Source organism: Canis lupus, chromosome 18, assembly GCF_011100685.1.
Source record: "Canis lupus familiaris isolate Mischka breed German Shepherd chromosome 18, alternate assembly UU_Cfam_GSD_1.0, whole genome shotgun sequence".
NCBI classification, from domain to species: domain Eukaryota; kingdom Metazoa; phylum Chordata; class Mammalia; order Carnivora; family Canidae; genus Canis; species Canis lupus.
In genome coordinates, this window is record NC_049239.1 from 20209210 (window position 1) to 20235595 (window position 26386).

General features: G+C 36.5%; 1 protein-coding gene across 1 annotated transcript in view; it reads left to right on the forward strand.

Moving 5' to 3' along the window:
- The window catches only part of GNAI1 (G protein subunit alpha i1), an 80498-nt gene extending 56973 nt beyond the window's left edge, over positions 1 to 23525 (forward strand). Inside the window, exons 4-8 of the mRNA XM_038562833.1 lie at positions 4485 to 4642; positions 8553 to 8681; positions 13864 to 13993; positions 15168 to 15321; positions 21456 to 23525. Coding sequence (XP_038418761.1) covers positions 4485 to 4642; positions 8553 to 8681; positions 13864 to 13993; positions 15168 to 15321; positions 21456 to 21646 — 762 coding nt within the window. The 3' untranslated portion in view covers positions 21647 to 23525. The remainder of the gene's footprint in view (positions 1 to 4484; positions 4643 to 8552; positions 8682 to 13863; positions 13994 to 15167; positions 15322 to 21455) is intronic.
- The last annotated feature ends 2861 nt before the right edge of the window (positions 23526 to 26386 follow it).

The window sequence follows — 26386 nt, forward strand, 5'->3', positions numbered from 1 at the left end:
CTATTAGCTTAAAAATAAACACATATTTATGAGTCAAATATATGTATAAAACTTATATTTGTCTATTTATTGTAATCTCCTTTCTTGATACAGAGAAGCTCATGCTCACTGCAATTTAGTCAGAAATTTTGCTGTCTGCAATTTAGTTAAAATTAACTTAGATTATTTTATTTTTAGGTTCCCCCCAACCCTGTTAAGCACTGCTATGGGAAAAAAGAAAAATGACTTCCTCTTTTCTTGCCTCAGTCATTTTAACTTTGATTACATTTGTGTTTTGAGGGGGAAAAATGTTTTACATTTATGTATTTCTGAAAGCAGCGTCTTTTTTTTTTTTTTTTTAAAGATCTTTATTTTTTGAGAGTGTGAGCAAGAGCGGGGGTCAGTGGGTGGGGAGGGGTAGAGGGAAAGGAAGAGAGAAAATCTCAAGTAGACTCCCTGCTGAACAGAGAGCCCTGTGGGGCTTGATCTCACAACTCTGAGATCCTGACCTGAGAGCCACTCCGGCACGCCCCCCAAAGCAGTTCTTGAAATATCTGGGATTGGCACCATGAGCCATGGAGTAGTGACTCCACTATTCTTAGGATTTCCTTAAAGATATACTAACTTTTTCTTTTTTTTAAGATTTACTTATTTATTCAGGAGAGACCCAGAGAGAGGCAGAGACAGAGAGGCAGAGGGAGAAGCAGGCTCCTCGTAGGGAGCCCGATGCGGGACTCAATCCTGGATCCTGGGATCACGCCCTGGGCCGAAGGCAGATGATTAACTGCTGAGCCACCCTGCATCCCAAAGATATACTAACTTTGATAAAAGCAATATAGTTATCTTAAATTTATAGGAGTGATTGTATCCTATAGAAATGTGGTACATTAAGTATATGAGTACTTCTCATATGTGGTATTCAGTATTGTTGACTAATGTTATTGCTGAAAAAATTGAGCTAAGTCACTGGAACAAAAGATTTCCATACACGTATCAATCATGACAGTAATACATTATCCTTGTGGCCAAAAATTTAGAGTTGTCCCTATTTTTAAGACTCCTATATCATATTGTTTAGTTTCTATTATAGAGGACTTTCTGATATTTTCTGTTTAAATCTCTAATCTCATTCATGAATTCTGTTTGCTGTATTACCATAAATAATCATCTGGCCTTTGCTTAAACACTTCAATCTTTGATTCCTCCCCCCCCCCTTTTTTGATGGCTTTAATTGTTAAAAAGTGTTGTTCATATGGAATTGAAATCTGGTATTTTTTGCCTTAAGAATTCGTAAAAGCCTTACATCTAAATACCTATCTTACCTTTAATGATCCTTACTTAATATGTCAGAAGACAGCTGTCACAGTTCCTGTCTTCCCTTCCCCAGCCCAGAAGGACTCTTCCTAATTCTCATAGAGTGGGTGACAACTTTTAATAAAATGCACAATCACTAAATAAAGCATGCCAAGTGTTCCCTGACCATCAGTGGGAAAAGGGGCCCTATTACATGTCTCTTGACACCGAAGCATTTCATAATTCCTTTCTGAGTTCCCAGAGCACATAGTTATGTGAACTGGAACTTATATTTTCTCCATCATCTGATTTTTTTTGTAGTAGTTTGAAAACATACTAACTTGGCTACTCCTGGATTTTTCCTTGCTACTCACAAATTGCCTGGCAAACGCTTCTTTCAGCAACATAAATGACTACCTGTTCTGCTTTACTAAGCTGTGTCCCTTCTGATTAAACTTCAGTATTGTCTTTGGTGATGCCAATATTTTTCTACCCCACGTCACACTGTTTTGATGCACTTATGTTTAGCTTTCTAAATGTTTTAAGAAACATTATTTTACATAAATTTTGAAAAGATCTCGTTCCATGGCCAGGTAGGATCATTGTTATCATTCTGCAGTTTTAACATTTGTCTTGTCTTGGGCAATGGCTGTTTACTGACTCCTTGCTGATTTGTGTGATTGGGTGAGCAATTAGCTGTGAAACTTTAAATGAGTTGCCTCATCTCTCTGTGCCCCAGGGTCTTTTTATACAAAACAATAATATAGGTAGAATAATTTCTAAAGTACACTCCTGCTTAGATTTATTACCTTAAAGTTCATCTACAGACATCTGAATGTCCTCCTAATGACATGGAAGTGAATATTTTAATTAGCCTCTTAAGAAAAAGAGACCAAAAAAAAAAAAAAAAGAAAAAGAGACTACATTTTGTGAAGAAGACATTTTTGAATGCAACAGAATATAGTTTATAAATATACTTTCCAAAGTCTCTCATGTTTTTTCTTCAGGCTTCTTTGTAGAAAGTTTGAAGAGAATGTGATCTTATGACCCATACCACAGGGCATTAGTGTTTTCTACCAAGAAATTTTATTGAAATTGAATAAATATGAGGAAAGCTCATTAAACCTCCTAAGTAAGGGATGCCTGGGTAGCACAGTCAGATAGCAATCGACTATTGGTTTCAGCTGATGGTCATGATCTCAGGGTCCTGGGATCAAGCCACACGTGGGGCTCTGCACTCAGCATAGAGTCTGCTTGAGATTCTCTCTCTCCCCTTTCCTGCCTATCCCACTCGTGCTGTATCTTTCTCTTTCTCTCTCAAATAAATCTTAGAAAAGTATTTTTCACTTAGTAGACTTTTTTTTTCTTTTTTTAAGATTTTATTTATTTATTCATGACAGAGAGAGAGGCAGAGACATAGAGGGAGAAGCAGGCTCCATGCAGGGAGCCTGATGCAGGACTCGATTCCAGGACACCCCCGGGACCGTGACCTGAGCTGAAGGCAAATGCTCAACCACTGAGCCACCCAGGTGTTCTGAAAAATATTTATCTGAAATGGATGGAGAAAATTATGTTTGATGTTCAATTAATAAAAATGACCAAATTTAAAAATTTCTCATATATAGGTAGTTATTTGGAAAAGTGAATAGTTGTTTACTGCAATTAGGTAAATGGTGCTAAGAATGACTTAAAACTCTATTATGTTAGCTTTTATTAAGGCTTGTTGTACATGCATTGCTTGCGTACATTGCATTTATCTTGTAATTTACTAAAAAGGGAAACATATGCTTGAATAAAAGGTTCCCATGCTGAGTTACTTAATTATTTTTCACTGTGGGTTCTATGGGAGGAAAAAAAAATTCACAAATTGGCAGCAAAATGAATTTATACTGTCAGCAAGTACTCTGCTATCCTGTGTCACCAAGTGCTTCTCTACTGTGTACCTTCCTTGTGTTTGCCATCACTTTATAAAAATGTACTCTAATACTTTGGGGAAATGCCCTTGAGAGAAATTAGGGATTGTCCACCCAGTTAACATAAAGCTACAAGTCTCTGGCTATAGAGAATCTCTGTGAAGTTAGCAACTTCACATCTCCCCTATTTTTGGATTAACTGTATTTTTACCTGAAAACTGGAATTGTGTTATGCAGCATTATAACTACTCCCCACATATAGTTATTGAGTATTGGAAATGTGTCTAATCTGAATTGAGGTGTGTTGTCTATATAAAATAAATGCCAGATTTTGAAGACTGAATATGAATAGAAATATGAAATGTTTCAATAATTTTATCTTGATTACACATTAAAAGGCTATCTTATGTACAGGTTAAATAAAGTCTTTTTATACTAATTTCATCTTTTAAAAAAATATGGCTAGTAGAAAATTTAGAATTGCATCCTTGTCACAACTCCTTTGGAAGTGCTCACCTACTGTGGTTGGTTACCTATGGATCAGAATAAGTATTTGTAGTCTCAAAACTTAAGGAAAATTTAATAACTTTATATGCATCATTCCTTCATTTAAAATATTTTGCATGCTGTCTTCAATATGCATCATGAGTATTTCTACTTCATAGCTGTGTTTGTATCCTCTGCCTGCATTAACAAACACCTGCTCCCACCTCCTGCCCCTTGGCTTTAATGTATACACATCTTAAGGTCTCCTGAAAATTTCAGATCATTCTGTAAAGCTATTATCGTTTATTCCACATTGATTTCTCCCTCTCTGAATTTCTTTTGCTTCCATAGAGAATATCAGAAAGCCAACATTTAATGAGATTCTCCCTTAAAATAATCTCTAGCAATGTTAGTGTGTTTCTTAGAAACATTTTGGGTGGGAGGGGTAAGGCATACATTAGTTCTCTGTTTGTAAAACTGATGAGTGCACAATAAACCGTCAGTGATAGCAAATAGCTGGTTAATGTGTCCCCTCATGACCTGTAGGTGTAAGTCATTCTTCTAGTTTCCTGGAGCCTTGACCGCTTATTACTAATATTACAAAACATAGACCTGCGATTTAAGGTTATGCTCTTTTGGTTAAGCCATTTTTTTAAGTGGTGCTTCAGAGAACTAAAAGCCATGACCCCAATGAAAAACAAAGGAAATGCATGATTGCACTTTTCGTAATCTAGAATGCCTCCCTCTGTACTTTTAATCTGTAATGTCTCCCTTTTTTACTTATTAAAAAAAAAATGGTCTTTGAATGTTCAGGATGATGCCCGCCAACTCTTTGTGCTTGCTGGAGCTGCTGAAGAAGGTTTTATGACTGCAGAACTTGCTGGAGTTATAAAGAGATTGTGGAAAGATAGTGGCGTGCAAGCCTGTTTCAACAGATCCCGAGAGTACCAGCTTAATGACTCTGCAGCATAGTAAGTAATCATGACTTCAGAACTAAACTATCATGAATAATTTCTTGCAAGTCAAATATACCTCCAAGTCAGTGCTATTGCAGAACTGGCTGACACATTTCTTGTAAAACTCAGGATATTCAGGATGACAGTATTTGAAAACTTTTCTGGATTTTTTGGTGTGTTTGTAGATAGCATTGCTGTTATTTCCTTTGTGTTCGGAGGTGTCTCAAGAGACTCACCCTTATGTAACTCTAATTGAAACATTCAGAATAGACTGTTGGCAGCATATTTCCAAGAAAGTAAACTGGAACTTTGCAAAGTTCACCCTGAATTTGAGCGTATCTCAAGTTTGTGTGGGGCCAGCCCAAGGGGAGGGGAGCTGATTTGGTTCTTTTCACTAAACTTAAAAGTGCCTGAGAAGAATTATTTGTCCAGTGACAGGCACCCTGCATGAGATGTACCTCTTTTAGAGGGGTGTATGGTGATCCCAAGATGTTTCCTCATTGAGTAAAATATCTCTACGCTTGAAAATTGTCAATTGTATGTGCTCTGTTGCATTAGATATCATTTACAGATAGCTAAGTACAGTATTTTGTAAGAAAAACCTGCCCTGATTTTCTAAGTGGTGGCCACTGAGAGTTCATAAAGCAAAACCTGGTCAGGGAGCTTTCTGCTTGGTGATCTAGCTACAGTAAAAAAAATAAATAAAAATTAAAAAATCAAGTGTTTGTTTCCATAATCTAGCAGACACAGTCAAAAATGTCAGATATGAGTAGCATTAACTGGTCTTAATACATGTGCTCTGTGCTCCTTTTACTTTATTCCATTTTCTTGACAGCTACTGGTGTTCAGGGACACAAATGAGGGTGAGAGAGAAGATGATGGTTACTAGAGAGGACTAGGTAAATACACCCATTTCACCACAGTGAGAAATAGGTTACGGCTCTCCCCAATTATCACTCAGCAGGTCATTGGCTACACATAAGAATACTCAGTTTCTGTTCTGTGATTTAGTGTGAGGGAGTAAATACACCTTACTGTGTAACCCATACCAATTTTTATTAGTATTTCCTATTCTATATATTTTTTTTAAGATTTCATTTATTTATTCTTTGGAGAGACAGAGACAGAGGCAGAGGTTAGAAGCAGGCTCCCTGCAGGGAGCCCGATGTGGAACTTGATCCTAGGAACCCTGGGATCACGCCCTGAGCTGAAGGCTCAACCACTGAGCCACCCAGGCGACCCCTAATCTGTATTTCTAATGCTTTATGACTATGTAAGCTATATAATATATACATATTATTTTGTATGTATTTTCTATATGTATATGTAACATGTTACTGAATATGTAGCTCCCCTCTCCAACTGGTGTCATCTTTTCTTAGGATATATGCCTTGACTCACAGATAGGTCTTTGCCTCCCTGTCTTACATACTTAAAATACAAAATATTTCTTTCAGAGCACTCACAGATTTACATTTGAGGTAATTTTTATTTGTGTTGAAATGATTTTCTGTCTCTGCCACTACACTGTAAATTCAGTGCGGTCTGTTTTCACCCTGTGTGCTTTCTCCATGACACACAGTTGTCATTTGCTATGCTCTTGTTTAATAATGAGTGAATGAATAAACCATACTTTACAGAAGCTCGAAGAGAAATTAGAAGAAAATGATTTACAGGAAGAACACGATTCTTAGACCATATTATTTGCTTTGGCACCACCAGCTCCTGCAGAAAGAGCTAAATGGGAATCACTCATGTTGAGAAGATTGCTCTGAGTAGAGCCCAGCTAGGGGAGCTTTTGCAGTAATTAAGGGGTCCTTCTCAGAGATGATCGGTTGAAGTCACTTTCCCTGTATGATGGGACTTCCTGGACCACTGCAGTCTAATGACCAAGACTTGTCCCGTGTGCTCAAGTATCGGGGTATGCACTGGAAAAATAAGTCATTTTGGTTCCCCAGTATTTCATTACTAGTAGTTCTGACTTCACGATGGCAACAAGGGAGCCACTTTTCAAGAATGAAGGAAGTCCTAGAAATCTTTTTCTCCATAGTGGTCACAGAGCCTCTTGATTTCTGAGTTTTGGGCTAGAGATGGGAGATGTTGCCAAGTTGCCCACTGGGACTATCTAACTACCAATTTACTTGAAATTCATGATCATTTTAAATAATTGGAGTTTTTCCCAATGCCGGATTAATTTGTGTTATTGAAATATGAATGTGCATTATTTTTAGAGACTATTGAGTAGCATTTTTAAGCAAATAAATGTATGGGAGTAATCAAAGTGCATTTTAAATAAGATTAACACACTATTTCAGAGGGACAATTCGTAAAATATTGCCATGTGTTTATTAGATTTTTTTTTTTACAATACTGTATATCATTATATATGTGGAATTAAAAACACAGAGTACTAGGGGATTATCAGCAATGTGATAATAAGATTATTTTAAGTTCAATAAATACAATGCAGATAACTCCAGGTATGCTCTATGAATTCTGGTATCAATATCACATACATATACTTAACTGTCTAAAACACTGTTGATTACTAATTCAGTGTTTCGATAGCTTTTCAACTCCATCTCTACAAATCAAATATTTATTGAGCTCCTTTTGTTTGTAAGATCTGTTCTAAATGGCTAAGGAACAGTTTCAGAAGATAACGTCCATTAAAGTTGTAGTAGTTGGTGCCTCTGTAATAAACACAGATGTGAATCTTCTAAATTATCTTTGACCACTGCACTCTAGTATCAGAAAACACTGTTGGGAAGCTTCCCATTTAGAATCAATTCCAGACTTCTCATTTGAGTTTATGCACAACTTCCTGGGGGCCTTACTTTGTGAGAAGCAAGATCTGACAATTCCTGCCTCCTCATACTGTTTGACTACTCTCCTGATCTGGATTGCATTCTTTTTTTCTGTTCACATCCCTCATCATTCAGATTTCTGTTTACAACCCTCCCCACCCATGAAGGCTTCTTTCACCACTCAGGTTCACATTACTCTCTTCATACCTGGACTTTCTATAACATTATTTACTATATAAAATGACACAGAATAATTTACAAAAATAATCGCATGGTATGACACCACTGCATTTTAGTAGCATAACATATTTGACATTGTTGGCAAAGAGTATTGAACGGGTGGGTGGCTAAAACCAGTGAGAAGTAAAATATGAATATATTTTTTTAAATATTTATTTATTTATGATAGACATAGAGAGCAGAGACACAGCAGGAGGGAGAAGCAGGCTCCATGCAGGGAGCCTGACGTGGGACTCGATCCCGGGACTCCAGGATTGCGCCCTGGGCCAAATGCAGGCACTAAACCGCTGAGCCACCTAGGGATCCCCAAATATGAATATTTATTTAGAGAACCAGTAAAATGCAGAGTAAAAGAGCGTGCGTAGTGTTTTCCTATTTGTAACTTAAAGCTGGCTGAAAAAGAATAGTATTGAATTTAGCCTTTGGCTGGAGATCTACTCATTACTTTCTCAAAAACTTCAGTCTTTGTAACTCCTCAACAAGAGTAATGTCCAGAAAAGAAATACATGCTACTTAAAAAAAGTGTAATAAAGACTTTTAAGAAGCTGACTCCTAGTGTACAATTGGTTGTGTGTGGTTTTTAAGAAATTATTCTGTTTTGTTTCTAACAAGGAGAATTACTAATTCGTGTCCTTAGGAAACAAAGTACACAGTACTTAGAAAATGTTAAAAGGGCTTTGTGGCTGGAGAAGTATACATTTTCATTTCAGTGGGAATTGTATAACATATAAACTTAAATTGGTTGTATTTTTACATCATTACACAGAAATATAAAAATTTCCATTGATTTATGATATTGCATGCATCAAAATGTTTTACTTCTTGATGTAGATGATCTTTAAGGGCTATATTAACTATTATTTTATTTATTTCTTCAGCTATTTGAATGACTTGGACAGAATAGCACAACCAAATTATATCCCAACTCAGCAGGATGTTCTCAGAACCAGAGTGAAAACAACAGGAATTGTCGAAACCCATTTTACTTTCAAAGATCTCCATTTTAAGTAAGTAGCTTTAAAGCATATCATTTACAAATTTAGGTATAAAATACCTTGTTCAGTAAAGAAAGGTGATTAGACAGACAATATTTTGGATGAAGAAGGACAGGAAACATTCTTAGGAATATTTAATTTTTATTTAAGAAAAAATGAACATGCAAATCTCTTGTTTATATTTTCAAAGTGATTTAAATAAAAATAATTTTTAGCTTTTATTTCTAAATAGAAAATATTGCTCTGATATTGCATATTTGGAGAAAGTGTTAACATGTATTCTTAGAATTTTACTGATTGTACATATGCTTATTTATGGAAATGGTAAAAATGAAGGGTACCTTTTAAAAGTTTTTATTCATTCAAATGTTTGCACTTTTTCATGATGAAAAATGTCATTTAGAGTATGCTAAATACTAACTTAATGAAGTTTGAGCAGAGAAGTACTGAATTGTAGCCTGTAGAAATGCAAGGGATCTCAGAACTTGTTTTGTCCAATACACTCATTTCATAATGAATGAGACTCAGGGAAGTTTAGTGAAACATTAATTTTCAGACCTATGTTCCTCTTTTTTAAAGTATGAAAAAAGTTATTGGACTGTGCTTCAGATAGCCCTAATGCTCTGAAACAGTTTTAATGAAGCAGAATTTCTGAAAGCACCTAAAGTTTCCTAGTCAAAGATGAAAATATTCTTGAAGGTCACTGTTACAAGTCGTGGGAAGTACAGTTACATATATGCAACTATACTGATGCAAATGTACTTCTGATTCCTTCTATAAGTATCTTATTTTTTAGGAGAGAGAGAGACAGAGCAAGAGCATGCGTGCACCTGAGGACATGGGAAAGGAGGAGGGGGAGAGAGTCTTAAGTAGGCTCAATGCCCAGGATGGAGCCTGGCATCGGTCTTGATCTCCCAACCCTGAGATCACGACCCAAGCTGAAATCAAGTCAGAGGCTGACCTGACTGAGCCCCCCAGATGCCCCTCTTCTATAAGTATTTTAAATATGTTTATTATCATTAGTCACTAATTTATCCCACTAATTTATCAGTGGTTCCTGTAATTGATTTTCCAGAAAACCAAAATTGAATTTTAATTTTCCATAGCAGCTTCCCTCCACCCTCCCCCAAAAAAAACATTGCCTGCTTTTTTTAAAAAACAGAATTACAATTCATAGTTTATCTGACCATGTAACTTTGTACTTAAATACATGATCAACTTTTTCATCTCCTTTTAATTCCTTTCTGTTTTCGCCAGTTTGTAAGCTGGCAGTGGACATTCTTTGGCTGGCAGTAGCTCTTACCAAAATCATTTACTTTCTTTTAATCTGTTCAGTACTTCTAGGATATTAAATGACCAAAGTGGGGAATAGTAAAACATTAATATTTAAATAGTCTGATAGGTCTGATCTGGGAACTATTATTATTACATTTATCTTAAAGTTATAATTTTAAGGAAACTTCACTGTCAGAATGAGGCTTCAAAGTTTTGGGGGTTTTTTTGTTTGTTTTTACTTAGATTCTGATTTTTTTTTTTTTTGCTTTTTGTTTACTCTTTTTTTAAACACCCTATTTTAAAAGCAAGCTTATATTGTTATGTTCAGCTAATGGCTTTAACAAATACAGTCTGAGGAGAAAATGCACGGAGCTGGGGAGAACGAGGGCAGAAGGAGACTTAGAATGATTCTGCAGGAGTTCCTGTGTTTCTCGTTTTCGTGTTTTGTATTGTAATTCGTTCTTTCATTTTAACAGCTGATGTAAAATTTCGGTTTCGCTTAGTATTTTGTATGATCAGAATTAAATTCAAGAGGAGGCAATAAGGCATTGTAATTTAAGAATACATATTCTCACCTCTCTGACTAGGCGTTTGTGGAAAGTGTCTGCGTGGATCATTTTGCTTTAAGGAATCAACCACTTTACTTTTTGCCAAATAGGGAATTATAGCATCCCTTCTCTTATAAAATTGTAAGATAGATTTCTCTTCCTTTTCTATAGTCGTATAAATGTGAAATGGGTTTTGGAGTACGTTATATGTATAGGGTGGATATGCCTGTAGGGTCATCTGGCTTCGTACCAGTCGGTCTTGGTCTCATAGGACAGTCTGAGAATATCAGAACATCTCAGAATCTTCAATATCCCTGTATACCTTTTCCGTCCCCTCCCCGAAAAAAAAAAAAAAAAAAAAAAGAAACCTAAGAAAACTCAAATTCATTCCCTCTTTGATGCTAGAAAAAAAACTCTCATCTGTTCATCTGAAGGAGAACATATTATTTTGTTCTGTTTTTGGTTAATTTAAAAAAAATCGGAATTTTAAGATAATTCTAATGTGTGAAAAAGGAATACTGCCTTATGCACAGTTATTTGTAACATCAGATTTTAGTCATTTTTGCTCCTTGGCTTAATGAGTTAAGACCAGTGATTCCCAAAGTATGGTCCCCAGATCAGCAGCATCAATTTTGCCCACCTGGTGATTCTGATCTACACTAATGTTTGAGAAGTACTTGTTTAGATGGAAGGTTCTTTGTTTATGACAAATCTATGAATGACCCTCGTTCATTGTTAAAATAAGCTGAGATTTCTTCTGTAGTTAAAATACTGGATTATCAAGGTAAAGCTCCCTTACACGTAACATCCCACAGCATAACTGGAAGACCTAGATCTTGAACAAGGAAATAAGGTTTGTCTATTATCATTTGAAGGCATTTTAAAATATTCTGTAGACGTAGTTCATTCACTCAACAAATATTTATGAAGTATGACAAAGTCTTGTCTTTACATTGTTGGGACAGGAGGAGGCAAGAATGAAGTAAATATTATAATTATCAGGAGGTAATAAATTGCTAGAGTGAGAAATAAAAGCAAGAGGGATATATTCATTCCTAGGGTAGCTGTCGCAAGTTTCCACAAGTGAGGATGGTATAAAGCAACATAAATTTATTCTTTCATAGTTCTGGAGCCTCCAAGTTTGAAATCCACATGTCAGCAGGACTGTGTTCCTTCTAGAAGCTTTACAGAAGAATCTTCTCTTGCTTCTGGTACTGGTTGGAAATGCTCTGCGTTCCTTGGCCTTGGTCACATGGCCTTCTTCCCTGGTTTTCCTCTGCTTCTCTCTCTTTCCTCATATTTTTTACGATAGCAACAAGGAGAAACAAAACCATACTCTGCACACTTTGCTAGGAAATTTCCTCAACTACTCTTCAAGTTCATCTCCTAACATCCAGTACTAGAGCCTTCTAGCAGAGGTTTTGTGACTCTACACCAAGGATTACCTTTTCTCCAGTGTCCAAGAATGTGTTTCTCACATTCCTTCTGAGAACTCCTCAAAAACATCTTTAACATTCACGTATCCTCTAAGGTAGGAAAGGACCCCACCATCCTTTGCACTCCCGAGATCTCCAAAATTGCTACCTTCTGTGTTGTATTTCTAACCAACCATCTTTTCAGAGTAGTCTGGACTTCTCTGTTGAGTGATTCAGGATCCTTCCAGCCTCTGCTTCTTACCCAGTTCGTTCTATAGCCACTTGTCACAGCAGCTCCCCACTGTGGGTCCTAAAATTTATATCAGTCAGGCTGGTCCATTTCAAGGAATTGACTCACGTGACCAGAGGGCTGGCCAGCGCAAGCTCCTAGGGCTCAGACAGGAACTGATGTTGCCATCCTAGGGTAGAATTTCTTTTCCTTCTAGGAAGACCTGTTTTTGTTCTTAAGGCTTCCAGCTGACTGGAGGAAGTCTCCCCACATTATCAGGGATAATCTTCTTTACTGAAAGACAACTGATTATAGTTGTCAACCACAGCAGTGATATCCCTTCACAGCGGCACCTACGTCAGTGTTGGACTAAATAACTGCTTAGCCAAATTGACACCTAAAACCCACCATCACAGGAGGAAATTGTGGGAGGGGGTGAGATGGGTTTGGTTGTTACTTTATATTGAGTGGTCAGGATATTCGTGCCATTGGATCAAAGAAGTTACCCAAAATAAAGTCTTTTGGATAAGGTTATCTTCAAACTGTTTTCCTTGGCAGTTTAACAGATGGTAACCATTTAATTTCTTTTCTATTTTCCTTATTTGATCTTTACCGTCAGCTCTCTTTTTTTAGGTCTTACCCGTTTTAATTTATTGTGTGGTAGAATCATTTTGTGATATAGCACACTTAATAAACAGTTCTCTAACCCAAAAGAATGAAGGGCACTTGAATGATGATAAAAGTAACAATATCAGTTGAGGTACTCAGATTTGGTTTATAGGCCAATACTACTCTGCAGGGAAATTCTTTTTGCCTGAGAATTAAATAGGGACTGTTTTAATTAGTGCGACATCTAGATAAATGGAGCCTCTTAAAATGTACCAGTTTGCATAGTGTTTCCATTATATAATTGGCTATTTCTAGGTTGCATAACATCCATGTGAATTTCAACTTTTGCTTAACGTAATAAAAAAAGTCTTATAAGGAAAAGATGAGGAAAGACCATTGTTTTCACATGGTTTGTCTTCCTACCCTGCACTAAGCTACAGTGGTCTGTTGTCATATATTGTAGAAAAATTGAGTATTTTCACTCTAAATTTTGAACCTGTTCAGTAGGGCAACACATTTATGTCCTGTTTCATCTCTTTTGTTCCTTTAATATGGTTTTACTTTTTTAATTTAGGTAACCTGTTTGCCCCATGTAAATATCACTTGCTTGCTCAGCTTTTCCTTACCTGGAATAAGGTTTCTTCTCTATGTAAAAGTCCTACCTGCGGCCTCTGGGAGAAAGGGCAACATTTTAAAGTGGGGCAGAGGGGACCATGTACTCTGACTGTAATGTTCTGTGACTTTGGCAAATTGAATATACTCTATTATCTCTGCATTGCCTGGCTGCTTCCTGTGACTTCTTAGTGTTTACTCATAGTCCAGTCCACTCATTTGTATCTGCTTTAATGTTCTGATCTAAGTGTTCTCATATGTTAATGAATGTGTTGTTTTTTGAGGGTATTTTGGGCTTTGTTTTCAATCAAAAATTTGAAAACCAGACTTTTTTCCCCTTTGCCAACACCAATTTGTGACATCATTTTCCTCCCATAATGTTCCCCTTTCCATCCGACATCCCCCTGAAATTTGGAGTCTTTTCGGGGGGGGGGGGATGATATTATAGAACCCCTCAGAGCTTTTGAACATTTAATGCGATGTCAAACTCACTGTTTTTCTGACAGAATGTTTGATGTGGGAGGACAGAGATCAGAGCGGAAGAAATGGATTCATTGCTTCGAAGGGGTGACCGCCATCATCTTCTGTGTGGCCCTGAGTGACTATGACCTGGTTCTAGCTGAAGATGAAGAAATGGCAAGTAGAACCACTGTTAAAGAATAAGCATGAAATATAAAGGGCTGGAGATGTTGCCAAGAATTTTTCTGAGAAAAATTGAGTAATTCTTGCTAATGCGTGAATTATTTGAAAGTTCAGCTGGCTTTTTTTTTTCCCCTCTAGCTCTTCTGTTTATATAATAAGAGAAGTATACTCACTCAAGAAGCACAGATGAACCCCTAAAATAAGAAAAGACAGAGTTAATCTCACTTCAACCCTATGTACTTACCTGTGCACTTCCTATGTCTAGTATCTACATAGTAACTGAAAGTTAGTTCTCACAATAATCTAAGGCTCGTTTTTTCTTTTTAAGATTTTATTTATTGATTGATGAGAGAGACACAGAGACATAGAGGGAGAAGCAGGCTCCCTGCAGAGAGCCCGATATGGAACTCGATCCCAGGACCCCGGGATCATGACCTGAGCCAAAGGCAGACGCCCAACCACTGAGCCACCCACATGCCCCAGAACTCTGTCATTTTAAGTTAACTTTAGTTCAGATGGGGGGGAAAAGTTCGAAATGTCACTTTTTGTATTTTTAAAGTCAAGTACATACAGTTACAGTGCAGCAGGTACTCTGTACCATCATTCGTTCATTTTTCTCCTTTCGATGCTATAAAATTCATCGGTGTCCTTTTAGAAACCACAGATACTAGAAGGGCAGGAAACAGCATTGGAGGTTTCCTTCCCTGATACATCATTATATTTAGAACGTTGGGCTAATCGTGTTTCAGCTTGTTCAGTTTAATACATTAATCTTTAAAAACCCTCCTTGTCTTTTATTTATTTATTTATTTTTCCCTCCTTGTCTTTTAATGGAAACTTTGATTCACTCTGTAACAGTGAGGTCTCTCTTCAGATGTTCGCACTTGGCATCTGTAGGTTTCAGGGTCCTGCAGCAGGGTGTTTCTGGGCACAGTGACACACAGTGGGCGCTCCACAAGTACTGGTTGAATGCAAAAAGTGATGATTGGTGTATACATTCACCTCACCTGTAATCAAGTGTACTTGTTCCTAAATGGCAGGAATGTGTTGCTTGGTATCTTACTTTTCAGCAGACTAAGCTCTATTCTGTTCTAACACTTTTTTAAAAGTAATAGTCCTCAAAATCCTTGCCATTGAGACAAACGGATTATGTTATTTTCTGTTACAGAATCGAATGCATGAAAGCATGAAGTTGTTTGACAGCATTTGTAACAACAAATGGTTTACAGATACATCTATTATACTTTTTCTAAACAAGAAGGATCTCTTCGAGGAAAAAATCAAAAAGAGCCCTCTCACTATTTGCTATCCTGAATATGCAGGTATTTTACTCTCTGTGGATAACTTGTCAGGTTATGTATTTATAGTGAAAGTCCCCCTAACACAAGATTTCAGTAACAGATTTTTGAATCTTTTGCCTTAATGACTCTTACTTTTATGGGAAATTATTAAACACACTGAAGGACAAATATTTCCTTGAGATATAGCTAAGATTATTGAAAATAAACATAGGCCTATAGAAAAGGTGCTAGATAATTTTCTGTGACGAATCTTAGGTCTTCGTAAATTTAAAACACTGATTTGTTCATCCAGTGACCAGATCTCATATCAGGTAGGTGTGATGCACAGTAAGACATGTCTGTGCTCACAGTCTAATCTCAAAAAGATAAATGTACTCATAAAGTAGGGCAACATGTTACTACAAAGGAGTGTGAATGGTGATTATAGAGGGATAAATGAAGAAGGAATCCATGAGTCATTTTCAGGGGAGTCAGGCAAAAGTTCACAAGAACTTGCAGCACTGGTAATGAGACTGTTAATGGTACTGTAATTTCCCAGCTCTGGGAAATGGTTCACACTTCAAAAGGAGACCTGAGGTACAGTCCTGGCCTTTCCATGATTAGCTCTTTGATCTTCAACAAGGCAGTTAATTTACCTGGGTTTCAGTACCCCATTTGTAAAATCAGAAGCTGAGCTAAAACTTGGTCCTAGTTGAGTTCCTTGGAACCTCCTGGGCTGCTGTTGAAAAGTGGGTTTCGGGAAGGGAGACACCTCTCTCCTCCACCAGACATGCACACAGGCAGCATCTCTCTTATTAAAGCAGAGTGAGTTCGTTTTTAATCTGTTTTGCATATTGGGTTTCTGAGTAAGATTTTATTTTAATGAGGAGAACTCTGTGCCTCAAAGAATTTAACTACCACTGGTTTATAGGATCTCTAAACCTAAATATTCTGAAGAGTTTGGTTCATTTAGCTAATGATACAAGTTACCCTCACTCCATCCTTTAAAAAAAAAATTCTCAAGAACTCATTTCATTATGAACAAAATTTGAGTCTTGTATTATGTATTTACCACCTTTTTCCAAAGGCACTGATAAAACCCCCCTGGGAGGCCAGTCCTCTTTCATCCTGCTTAGGCAGGTGGGAGCGCTCAGGCTTTAGTGACAGTCCAGGTCCAGACCCACGTCTGGGGCACTTCTGCACCTGGACCATTAACAACCAGACCACCAGAATTAGATCCTCATTAGAACCAAAGGGGAAGGTTCTTTGATAAGTTAATCACACTGTTAAGTATTCCAGGTCTTTCTGTGGCCTCCAAGGTTATACTTCATTTCAAAATAATTTGACATAGTTGCTTGTTAACTTTTGTTTTCTCTCTGAAAGTCATAGTTTCCTGTCACCTTGTCCAGAAACATTTTAGTGCTTTTAAGGTATAAAATTATTTGTAGTCCTGTGTCCAAGTTTGAAGCTAGCCAGAATCAAGGTGCCTCATCTTTCAGTTTTTTTGTCATTTTCTATTATGAAGTAACCAATTTGTGCTAATATTATCAGAGTTCCCAAATGAATCCATAAATATCATATGCCTATAGGGATTTCAGAGCAGCAAAGAGTATTTCTTATGTTGTCAAGTTAGTAAGAATCTGTGATATCACAGTCTTTGAACACAGAGAGTATTACATAATTTTTTCACATGCCCAGTGTTAGGATTATAATGTCAAGTCCTCATTGCGCATCCTACGTTTTGATTCCCTTGCTTCTTGCTGCAACCTTCCCTTTTAATTCCTGACTGTTGACTCTGTATAGAAGCAGCCTCTATAGCCTCTAAACTAGTCACTTGGTTTCTCTCTACCACTGCCTGCTCCTATTTCCTTCTCTTTCACTTAAATATCCATATGTTGGCATTTCAGCACATTCCATCTGCAACCTGTGATCTTTTCGCGCACTCTCCTTTCATAGTCCTGTTTATTCTCACCATGTTAAATTCCATGGTCGACTCATTTCTCTATAGAGCTTTAGGCTCGCATTTCCAACTGCTTGTTGAACATGTCTGTTTTTTTAGCACCTGAAACTCAAACTGAACTCGTGTTGTTTGTTTTCTCAACTCTCCTCTATCTTCCTTTCAATTATATCACCACCCCCGCTTTCAGGTCTCCATTCGTGAACTAGGTCATCACCTATACCTGCCTTGATAACTTGACAGTTCTAGTGTATGTAGAAAAAAATCTATCACCCTCCCACCACATCTTTGCCATTCTTAAGAATTAAAATCAGATTAAGAAATGTGCTCATGAATCTATTCGTGTATCTTGTAGCTCTTGGCACTTAGCAGTCTAGCTATGCATAATATATACAGCAGGTTGAGCTATCCACTAAGTGCAAGCTGTTTCCCCAAAACATATTTTTAATTGACAAGTTGCATTAATTTCTGTAAATAGGACACAGTTTATTGCTTAAGAATTTCAGAGCACCACTCTTTTGTGATTTGATAATACTAAATTTTGATTTGTTAAGTATGTGGTGATCTCCTAGCAAACTAGGTTATTTAGACAACCTAGAAAAAGTAGAAAAATTCTTAGAAACATACAACCTAACAAGACTGGAACATGAAGAAATAGAAAATCTGAGCAAACCAATTACTTTGTAATCAAAACCTCCCAATAAATAAGTCCATGACCAGATGGCTCTACTGATGAATTCTGCCAACGTCTACAGAAAAATTAATACCAGTCCTTCTAAAACTCTTGTAAAAATTATATGTATATAGGAGGGAACACTTCCAAACTCATTTTATGAGGACAGCACTACCCTGATACCAAAATCAGACAAAGATGACTTAAGAAAATTGTAGGCAGTACTCCCTGATAAATGTAAATGCAGAAATCCTCAACAAAATCCTAGCAAACAGAATCCAGCAGTCTGTTAGAAGGACCGTACACCATGATGTAGTGGGGTTTGTTGCAGGGACATAAGAGTAGCTTAACATTTGCAAATCAACATGCTCTACGACCTTAACAAAACTAAAGATAAAAATCTTGATTTTCTCAAACACAGAAAAATCCTTGACATAATTCAACCGTAAGTAATGATTGATAAAAACTCAGCGAAGTGGGTACAGAGGGAATATACCTCAACATACAAAGACCATACATTATAAGCTCATACTTTAACATCATACTTCAACAGTGAAAAGCTGCAAGCTTTTCCACTAAGATCAGAAACAAAACAAGGAATCCCTGTCTTGCACTTTTATTCAACATAGTATTACAAATCCTAGCCAGAGCACTTAAGCAATTAAAGAAATAAAATGCATCCAGATTGAAAAGGAAGAAGCAATACTGTCTCTTCACAGATGACACATATATGTATACATGTATGTGTGCATATACACACACTCTTCCAAACTACTATTAAACTAATCAGTTCAGTCACATAACAGGATACACAGTATATATGCAGAAATACTGTGCATTTCCATACACTAGTAATGAAGTATCAGAAAGAAATGAAGAAAATACCATTTACAATTGCATTAGAAAGAAAAAATAGCTAGGAATAAATTTAAAGGGAGAAAGATCTTTACACTGAAAACTACAAGACATTAGTGAAACAAATAGAAGACGATATAAATAAATGGTAAGATGTTCCATGTTCATGGATTAGAAAAATATTGTTAAAATGCCCACACTACCTAGAGCACAATCTACAGATACAGTGCAATCCCTATCGAAATTCCAATGGCATTTTTTCACAGAAATAGTATAAATAACCCTAAAATTTGTGTGGAACCACAAAAGAACCCAGATAACCAAAGCAGTCCTGAGAAAGAACAGAGCTGAAGACAGCATGTACCCTGATTTTCAACTGTATTACAAAGCTATAGTAATCAAAACAGTATGGAATTGGCATAAAAATAGATGCATATATCTGGGAAACAGCCCAGAAAAAAAAAACCCAGACATATATGATAAAATTTAGAACATATGAGCCAAGAACATACAATGCAGAAAAGACAGTCTCTTCAATAAATCATGTTGGGTAAACTGGACCACTATATTTTACCATACACAACATGAACTTAAGACTCCACTGCTTCTCCTCCTCCCCTCTGCTCATGCTTACTTTCTCTTTCTCTCTCTCTCTAATAAATAAATCTTAAAAAAAAAAATCAAGACTCCAAATCATAGAACTCCTAGAAGAAAAGAAGCAGTAGCTCCTTGACATTGGTCTTGGTGATGATTTTTTGGATCTGACATCAAAATTAAAGACAACAAAAGCAAAAATACACAAGTAGGATCACATCAAGCTGTAAAGTTTTTGCACAGCAAAGGAAACCAACATAATGAAAAGGGAACATATGGAATGGGAGAAGATATTTGGAAATTATGTATCTGATAAGGGATTAATATTGAAAAATTATATGAAGAACACCAACTCAATAGCAAAAAAAACACAGTCCACTAAAAAATGGGCAGAAGATCTGAACTGATACTTTCCCAAAGAAGACCTAGAAGTGGCCACCAGGACCACAAAGAGGTACTCAAAACCACTAATCATCAGGGAAATGCAAATCAAAACCACAGTGAGCTAGCACCCTTATCTGTTGAGAATAGGTATTATCAAAACAACAAGTGTGGTGAGGATGTAGAGAAAAGGAAACCCTCTTGCACTGCTGGTGAGAATACAAATTAGTGCAGCCACTATGGTAAACAGTATAGAGAGTCCAACCAAAAAATAAAAGTAGAAATATCCAGCAATTCCACTTTGGGGAATTTTTCCAAAAAGAATGAAAACACTTAAAAAGATATGTACACCCCCATATTTTTTGCGTTATTTACTATAGCCAAGATACGGAAACAACTGGTGAAATGCACTGGAGTATCACAGGTGGGAGTTGGTGCCTAAGGTCCTGTCTGACATGGGGTGAGCCACCAGTGGGAATAGAGAATAGCTTTACCAATCAGGCTGGGTAACAGAGGACCTTGAAAGCCAAGCAAATAATTTTTTAGTGTCCCCACAAAAGATTTAACGATAGTTTTCCAAATGGAACAGTTTTTGAGATGTTATGTATGTACATATATAAAATACATATGTGTGCACTTAGCCTAAATTGAATTTTAAGAAGTGAAAATACAGATATATTTGCCACTCAGATCAAGGCACTGAGTATTTCCACGTCCCCTGAAACCCCAACCTACCTCTCCCAGTCTTAAGCAATCACCACCACCACCATCCCCCTACACACCGAGTAATGACTTTTGTCTTCATAGATTTTGTTTTCCACCTTCTCTTCCCAAACATCAGTTGAATCATACAGTTCTGTGCTCTTTTTGTGTCTGGCTTCATTGGTTCCACAGTATGTTTCTAGAACTCATTCATGTGGTTGTACATCCAACAGTACTTCATTCTCATTTCTCAGTACTGTATGGCAGCTCATTGTACGGACACACCAAACTTTATTTGCCAGTCTGCAATTAATGAACTTTGGGGTGGTTTCCTAACATGGAGGTTACCTCCGCTATGAACAGTCTTTGTATGTCTTTTGGTGCATACGTGTGTATAGTTCTGTTAAGGGCAAGCTGAGGCACTGTATTGCTGCCCCACAGAGCGTGCATTGTGATTATCTTTAGATACAGACCACTTCTGGAGTGTCTGTACTTAGAAGTCTTCAACCGCATGGCCATAAACCACATTGTAGGCCTGTGTACAGTTTCTGAATAAAGAAAAATGAAAAAAAAAAAAGAAATGCTAATTAATATGTATAGAGAAGAATAAAAAGTACAGATGGGCATTCAGTCAGCCAGCATTTCTTGGTCAGCCACTAGGCTAGAAATGAAATGGCGTGCCACCATCAGAGAAGGGAGTTGGCTCGGTGTTGGGATGGAGAATATAAAGGAGAAGAAAATGAGGAGATCTGACATTTAGATCAGGCAGGGAAAAATACCCTGGGGAGCATGTTTGTTTGTTTTTTTAAGGCTTAGAGTCATGAAAAGGTCATTAACGTCGGGTGTTTTTCATTTAGAAGAAATCATTTTTCTCATTCCAGAACAGAAAATAACAAAATACCCCACATATTTTGTATGTATGAAATGGACTTCAGTATTTCCAGGTCCATTTTGCTTATTAGCCATGTACTCATTTTAACTTTTCGCCTTCTGTCTTGCCTTTTCCCATCCCAGGCTCAAACACATATGAAGAGGCAGCTGCATATATTCAGTGTCAGTTCGAAGACCTCAATAAGAGAAAGGACACAAAGGAAATATACACCCACTTCACATGTGCTACAGATACTAAGAATGTGCAGTTTGTTTTTGATGCTGTAACAGATGTCATCATAAAAAATAATCTAAAAGATTGTGGTCTCTTTTAAGTTTTGCAGTTAATGGGAAAATGTATTTTCAAACCAAATGAGTGCTTATATGTGGATCTCTCTAAACTAGAGTCTTGCAGCAACACAGAATGTAGTATATGGCAAATGCATCTGGGACCTGACGAAAGTTGTGTTTTTTTTAATGGAAAGCAAGAGAAGGACCTTTCTTAAACGTGAAAGGTGGTCCTACGGTGTGAACCTAAGGGCAGTGTTAACGCTCGGCTCTAGTGTATTGATGATTTCTGCGTAAGTGTAAATATGCAAATGTATGTATACATGTATTTATGACTTTAGTTTTCCACATTACTTTTAGGCTTTAAGAGTGGCAACTTAAGATTCTAAGCGCGATGGCTTTGGTAATAACAGAAATATTAAGTACTTTGTACTGAATGACAGACTATTACTGTGTTTGCCAGTTTTAAATAGCTTTATTTATGTTCATGTCCTGTAAATTTTTAAGTACAGTAATTAATATTAGGAAACATTGCAGTCTTTATCTTGATTCTATGTATACTTATCCTAAAAATATTTGTACAAACCTTGCACAGACTATTTTAATAACATGATTTGTTCTTTAAATTTAACGTGTTTTATTGAAATGTTCTTAAGAGGATGACTATACCTGCCTTTGGATCAGTTATGTAAACACTGTATGCATTTTAATTTTTCTTCAAAGAGTGCATGCTGATTTGATTCTACATTGAATTGGGTTTGAAAAACTAAAATTTCAGATTTTTGAGGATATACTCTTCGACTTAATATAAACACTTAATTTTTATTCAGTTGGTTTGTTTTCACTTTGAATTTTAATATTTGAATGGTATTCATGCATTTCCTTAAAGGCGATGCCAGATTAATTTTTATACACTTTAAATAACTACATTTTTATTTATAACTAAGCTTAGGTGGATTATTGAGAGCATTTTGTGGGTAAAAAATATGTCAGCATAATGAATTTTGAGACATTCATTTGTGTATTTCCTTTGGGAAATCCCTTGTACCTAGCATACATGATAGTTCCTTATTTGGAAGATAACAAGAAAGATCTTTGAATATTCTGCTGCTGATATAATGCAAGCTTTAAATTCATATATGTAACTAGTCTCAAATTTAATTATCACACTATAGTAAAATTCTTTTTCCCTTAGACTATTCAAATTTCCTCCACTTGCTTGAGTTAGTATCTTTTTAAATTGTGCTGTTATTTCTGAGAATGAAATGGGCAATTACACTTAGAAACTGAGTAGTAGTGTTAAGTAAAGTCAGTGATTGTATGTGTCCTGAAATAAGTCTTACGTGTTAGCTCGATATTGAATTTTGATAGTCATTTCTTTTGATTATTCACAATGTGTCTCTGTGACCTCGTTTCAACCACATGAACAGCATTCCCTACCCTCCTGTTTTTTCTCCTCATCTTGAGAAGTCCTTCAGTAAGCTTGGTGGATAAGTAATTTCTAAGTTGAGTTAATGTGCTGTCATTTTGTTGCAGTATACTTCTTGAAGTAATGTGTATGTGTGTGTGGGTAGCCACGGACTACATTTTCACCTGTTCTATTTTGGGGATTCGTTTTTCTTCTTTGTAAAGAAACTCCAAGTTATCACAGTTTCTTAAATGTGTTAGTTTAGATTCTTTATGTGCCTTCCATGAAAGATATGTTTTCATTAATTTCACCGATGGGAGACCTGTAACATCCATATTGTGAAGCTATGTATGAAATTCACCTATACTATGAATAAATTTGAATCATGAGAAATACTGTTCAAAAAGCCACAAAGAAGCACATCTTGGTGACCATCATTGGTGAATTCCTGAACTTTATTCTGTGTAATTGTGTTACTAAAAAATCCTAATAAATTTAAATTTTTAAAATTTTACAAACCTGTTGAGTAAATACATGTTTTGCATTAGGATTTAATTATCTATCTAGAATGTCCATTTGTTCTCTGTCTTTGCTATCCTTTTGCAATTTCATCTACTCCAGAAGCTTGAGTAGATTTTTCTGCCTCCAGTCTTCCTCATGAGCTGTGGTGCCACATTTAGGACTGCCTGCTTGATGTTCCCTGTTAAGAATGTACGGCCTACTTCAAGTCCATATGCCCCAAACCGTATTCATCATTGTTCTCCTATTAAACTAGTTCTCCCCTCCTTGTATAGCTAGTCAGTATCATCATTTATTCAGTCTCTCAGTGGGAAGCTTTTGAGCCACTTAGAACTCTTTTTAACCCTCCTCTCCGCCACCATTCCGCTCCCAATTCTACTTTTTTGGTGCCTTAATTTTTTTTTTCTTCCCATTCCTACTACCACCTACTGAATGCAGGTTTTTGCTTAATTTCCACAGGAAATGGCGCATTAATTAAATTCACCTCCCATTTCCCCTTTCTCTAATCCAGGCCAGTTATTCTAATATAGAACTGCAGTTGTGTTATCTTCTCTGCATTGACCTGCAGTGACTCTGATGGGTCAATAAAATCAAATTTAACTTAGCCTCCTATTCAGGGCTCTTCCATCATCTGAGCCCATGTCATTACATTTCCACTCCACTCCCAAACTACATCTTAATAGTAATTGTACTTTGTGCATAGCTGGGGTTTTCCTTCAGTGTTTACGCGCCATGTGAGGTATGCTCAAAACAATGCCTGGAACATGGGAAGTGTTCATTGATATCTGCTAGTTATTTTTACTAATTAGGATTTTGTGATACGATTTTTAGGTTTAACTGGTATCTTCTTTAGTCTGCCCTTTTGGGAACTGCATGGTTCTGGTAAAGCTGCCAGTCCTCCCTGGCATAGGCTCAAGCCTGACCAGACCTAGTCTCCCATCACTAGGCAAGTGACCCAGAATGAACCGGTTGTAGTCCCACTTATCACCAAGTTTCTAAAAACTGTTCTAGTTTCTAACATTCCCTTCATTTCAGTACTCTTCTAAAAGACTCCTTAGATGCTTGATCTAATTCATTCAAATTCAGTCACTGAAAAAGTCCTGAATAAAATGCATATGTTCTTACTGAATGTTAAAGTAACTAAGATCAGAAAAGGCTCAGAGAGGTTAACTCGAGCAAGATCAAATCAACATTTCAAACCTAGGACTTCTGACTTCATGTCTGTTATAGAACTCTTAATGCTACCTTATTTCTAGAAAACCTGTAAGTAGCTTATCCTTAACCTGAGTTTATCTGAACCACAACATGTTTTTTAGATTAAAAATACATAAGATAGAGCAAAGCTGGAGGCATACTGCCCGATTCCAAAATACATTACAAAGCGTAATCAAAATAATATAGTATTGCCATGAAAATAGACACACGGATCTGAGGAACAGCCTACAGAGCTCAGAAACTCAGGCATTTATGGTCAATTAGTTTACAAAACCAATAATATACAGTGAGGAAAGGATATTCCTTAAATGGTGTTGGGAAAATTGGACAGCCATATGCAAAAGAATGAAATGAAATGACCACTATTTTAAAACACATGCAAAAAATAAACGGATTGAAGACTTGAATATAAGATATGAAACCCTAAAACTCCTAGAAGAAATGTAGCTACCTCCTTAACATCAGTCTAGGCAATGAATTTTTTAATCTGATACCAAAATTAAGGCAACAAAAACGAAAAATACGGAAGTAGGACTACAAACTGAAAAGCTACTTACTGCACTGCAAAGGAAATAATGAAAAGGCAGCCTATGGAATGGGAAAATACACTCACAAATCCTATCTGATAAGGGGTTAATATTGAAAAGCTATGAAGAACTTTTACAACTCGATAGTGAAAATCACACAATCTGATTTTTAAAAGATGATCTAGACATTTTTCCAAAGAAGACATACAATTGGCCAACAAGCCCATGAATGTTTTCAGCATCACTAATCATCAGAAAAAAATGCAAATAAAAATCACAAAAATGCTCATACCTGTTAGAATGGCCATTATCCAAAAGACATGAAATAAGTTGGTGAGAGTGTGGAGAAAGGGAATGCTTGTGCACTCCTGGAGAGAATGTAAATTGGTGCAGCCACTACTGAAAACAGTATGGAAGTTCCTTGAAAAATTAAGCAGTAGAGCTGTAATATCCAGCAATTTCACTTCTGAAGAAAATGAAAATTTATTCAAAAAGACGGATACATCCTCATGTTTACTGCAGCATTTACAGTAGCCAAGCTATGGAAACAATCTAAGCACCAAGTAATAGATGAATGGGTCAAGAAAACGTGGTATATAAATATAGAATATTTTTCAGCCATAAAAATAAAACCTTGCCATTCGCAACAACATGGATGGATCTTCAGGGCACTGTGTGAGTAAAATGAGAGAAAGACAAATACTTTATGAATTCACATGTGAATAAAGAAAAAAAAATAGTAGTTCATAGATACAGAGAACAGATTGCTGATTGCCAGAAGCAGGGTGGTCAGCAAAATAGTGAAAGAAGTTAATAGGTACTAACAGCTATAAAATACATCACGGAGATAGAACGTAAAGCATGGCAAGGATCGTTGATACTGTGTTGCATATTTGAAAGTCAGAGAGAATCTTGAAAGTTTTCACCACAAAAAATTTTGTGACTATGTGAGGTGATAACTGTGTGGCAATTATTTCACAATATATACAAATGTCTAATTATCATGTTGCATACATGAAACTAATGTCCTATATCAAATATATCTCTATAAAAATAACAAGAAAACATAAATATACCTATTAAGTCTTATACACAAGCTATATTCTCTTAACATCCAT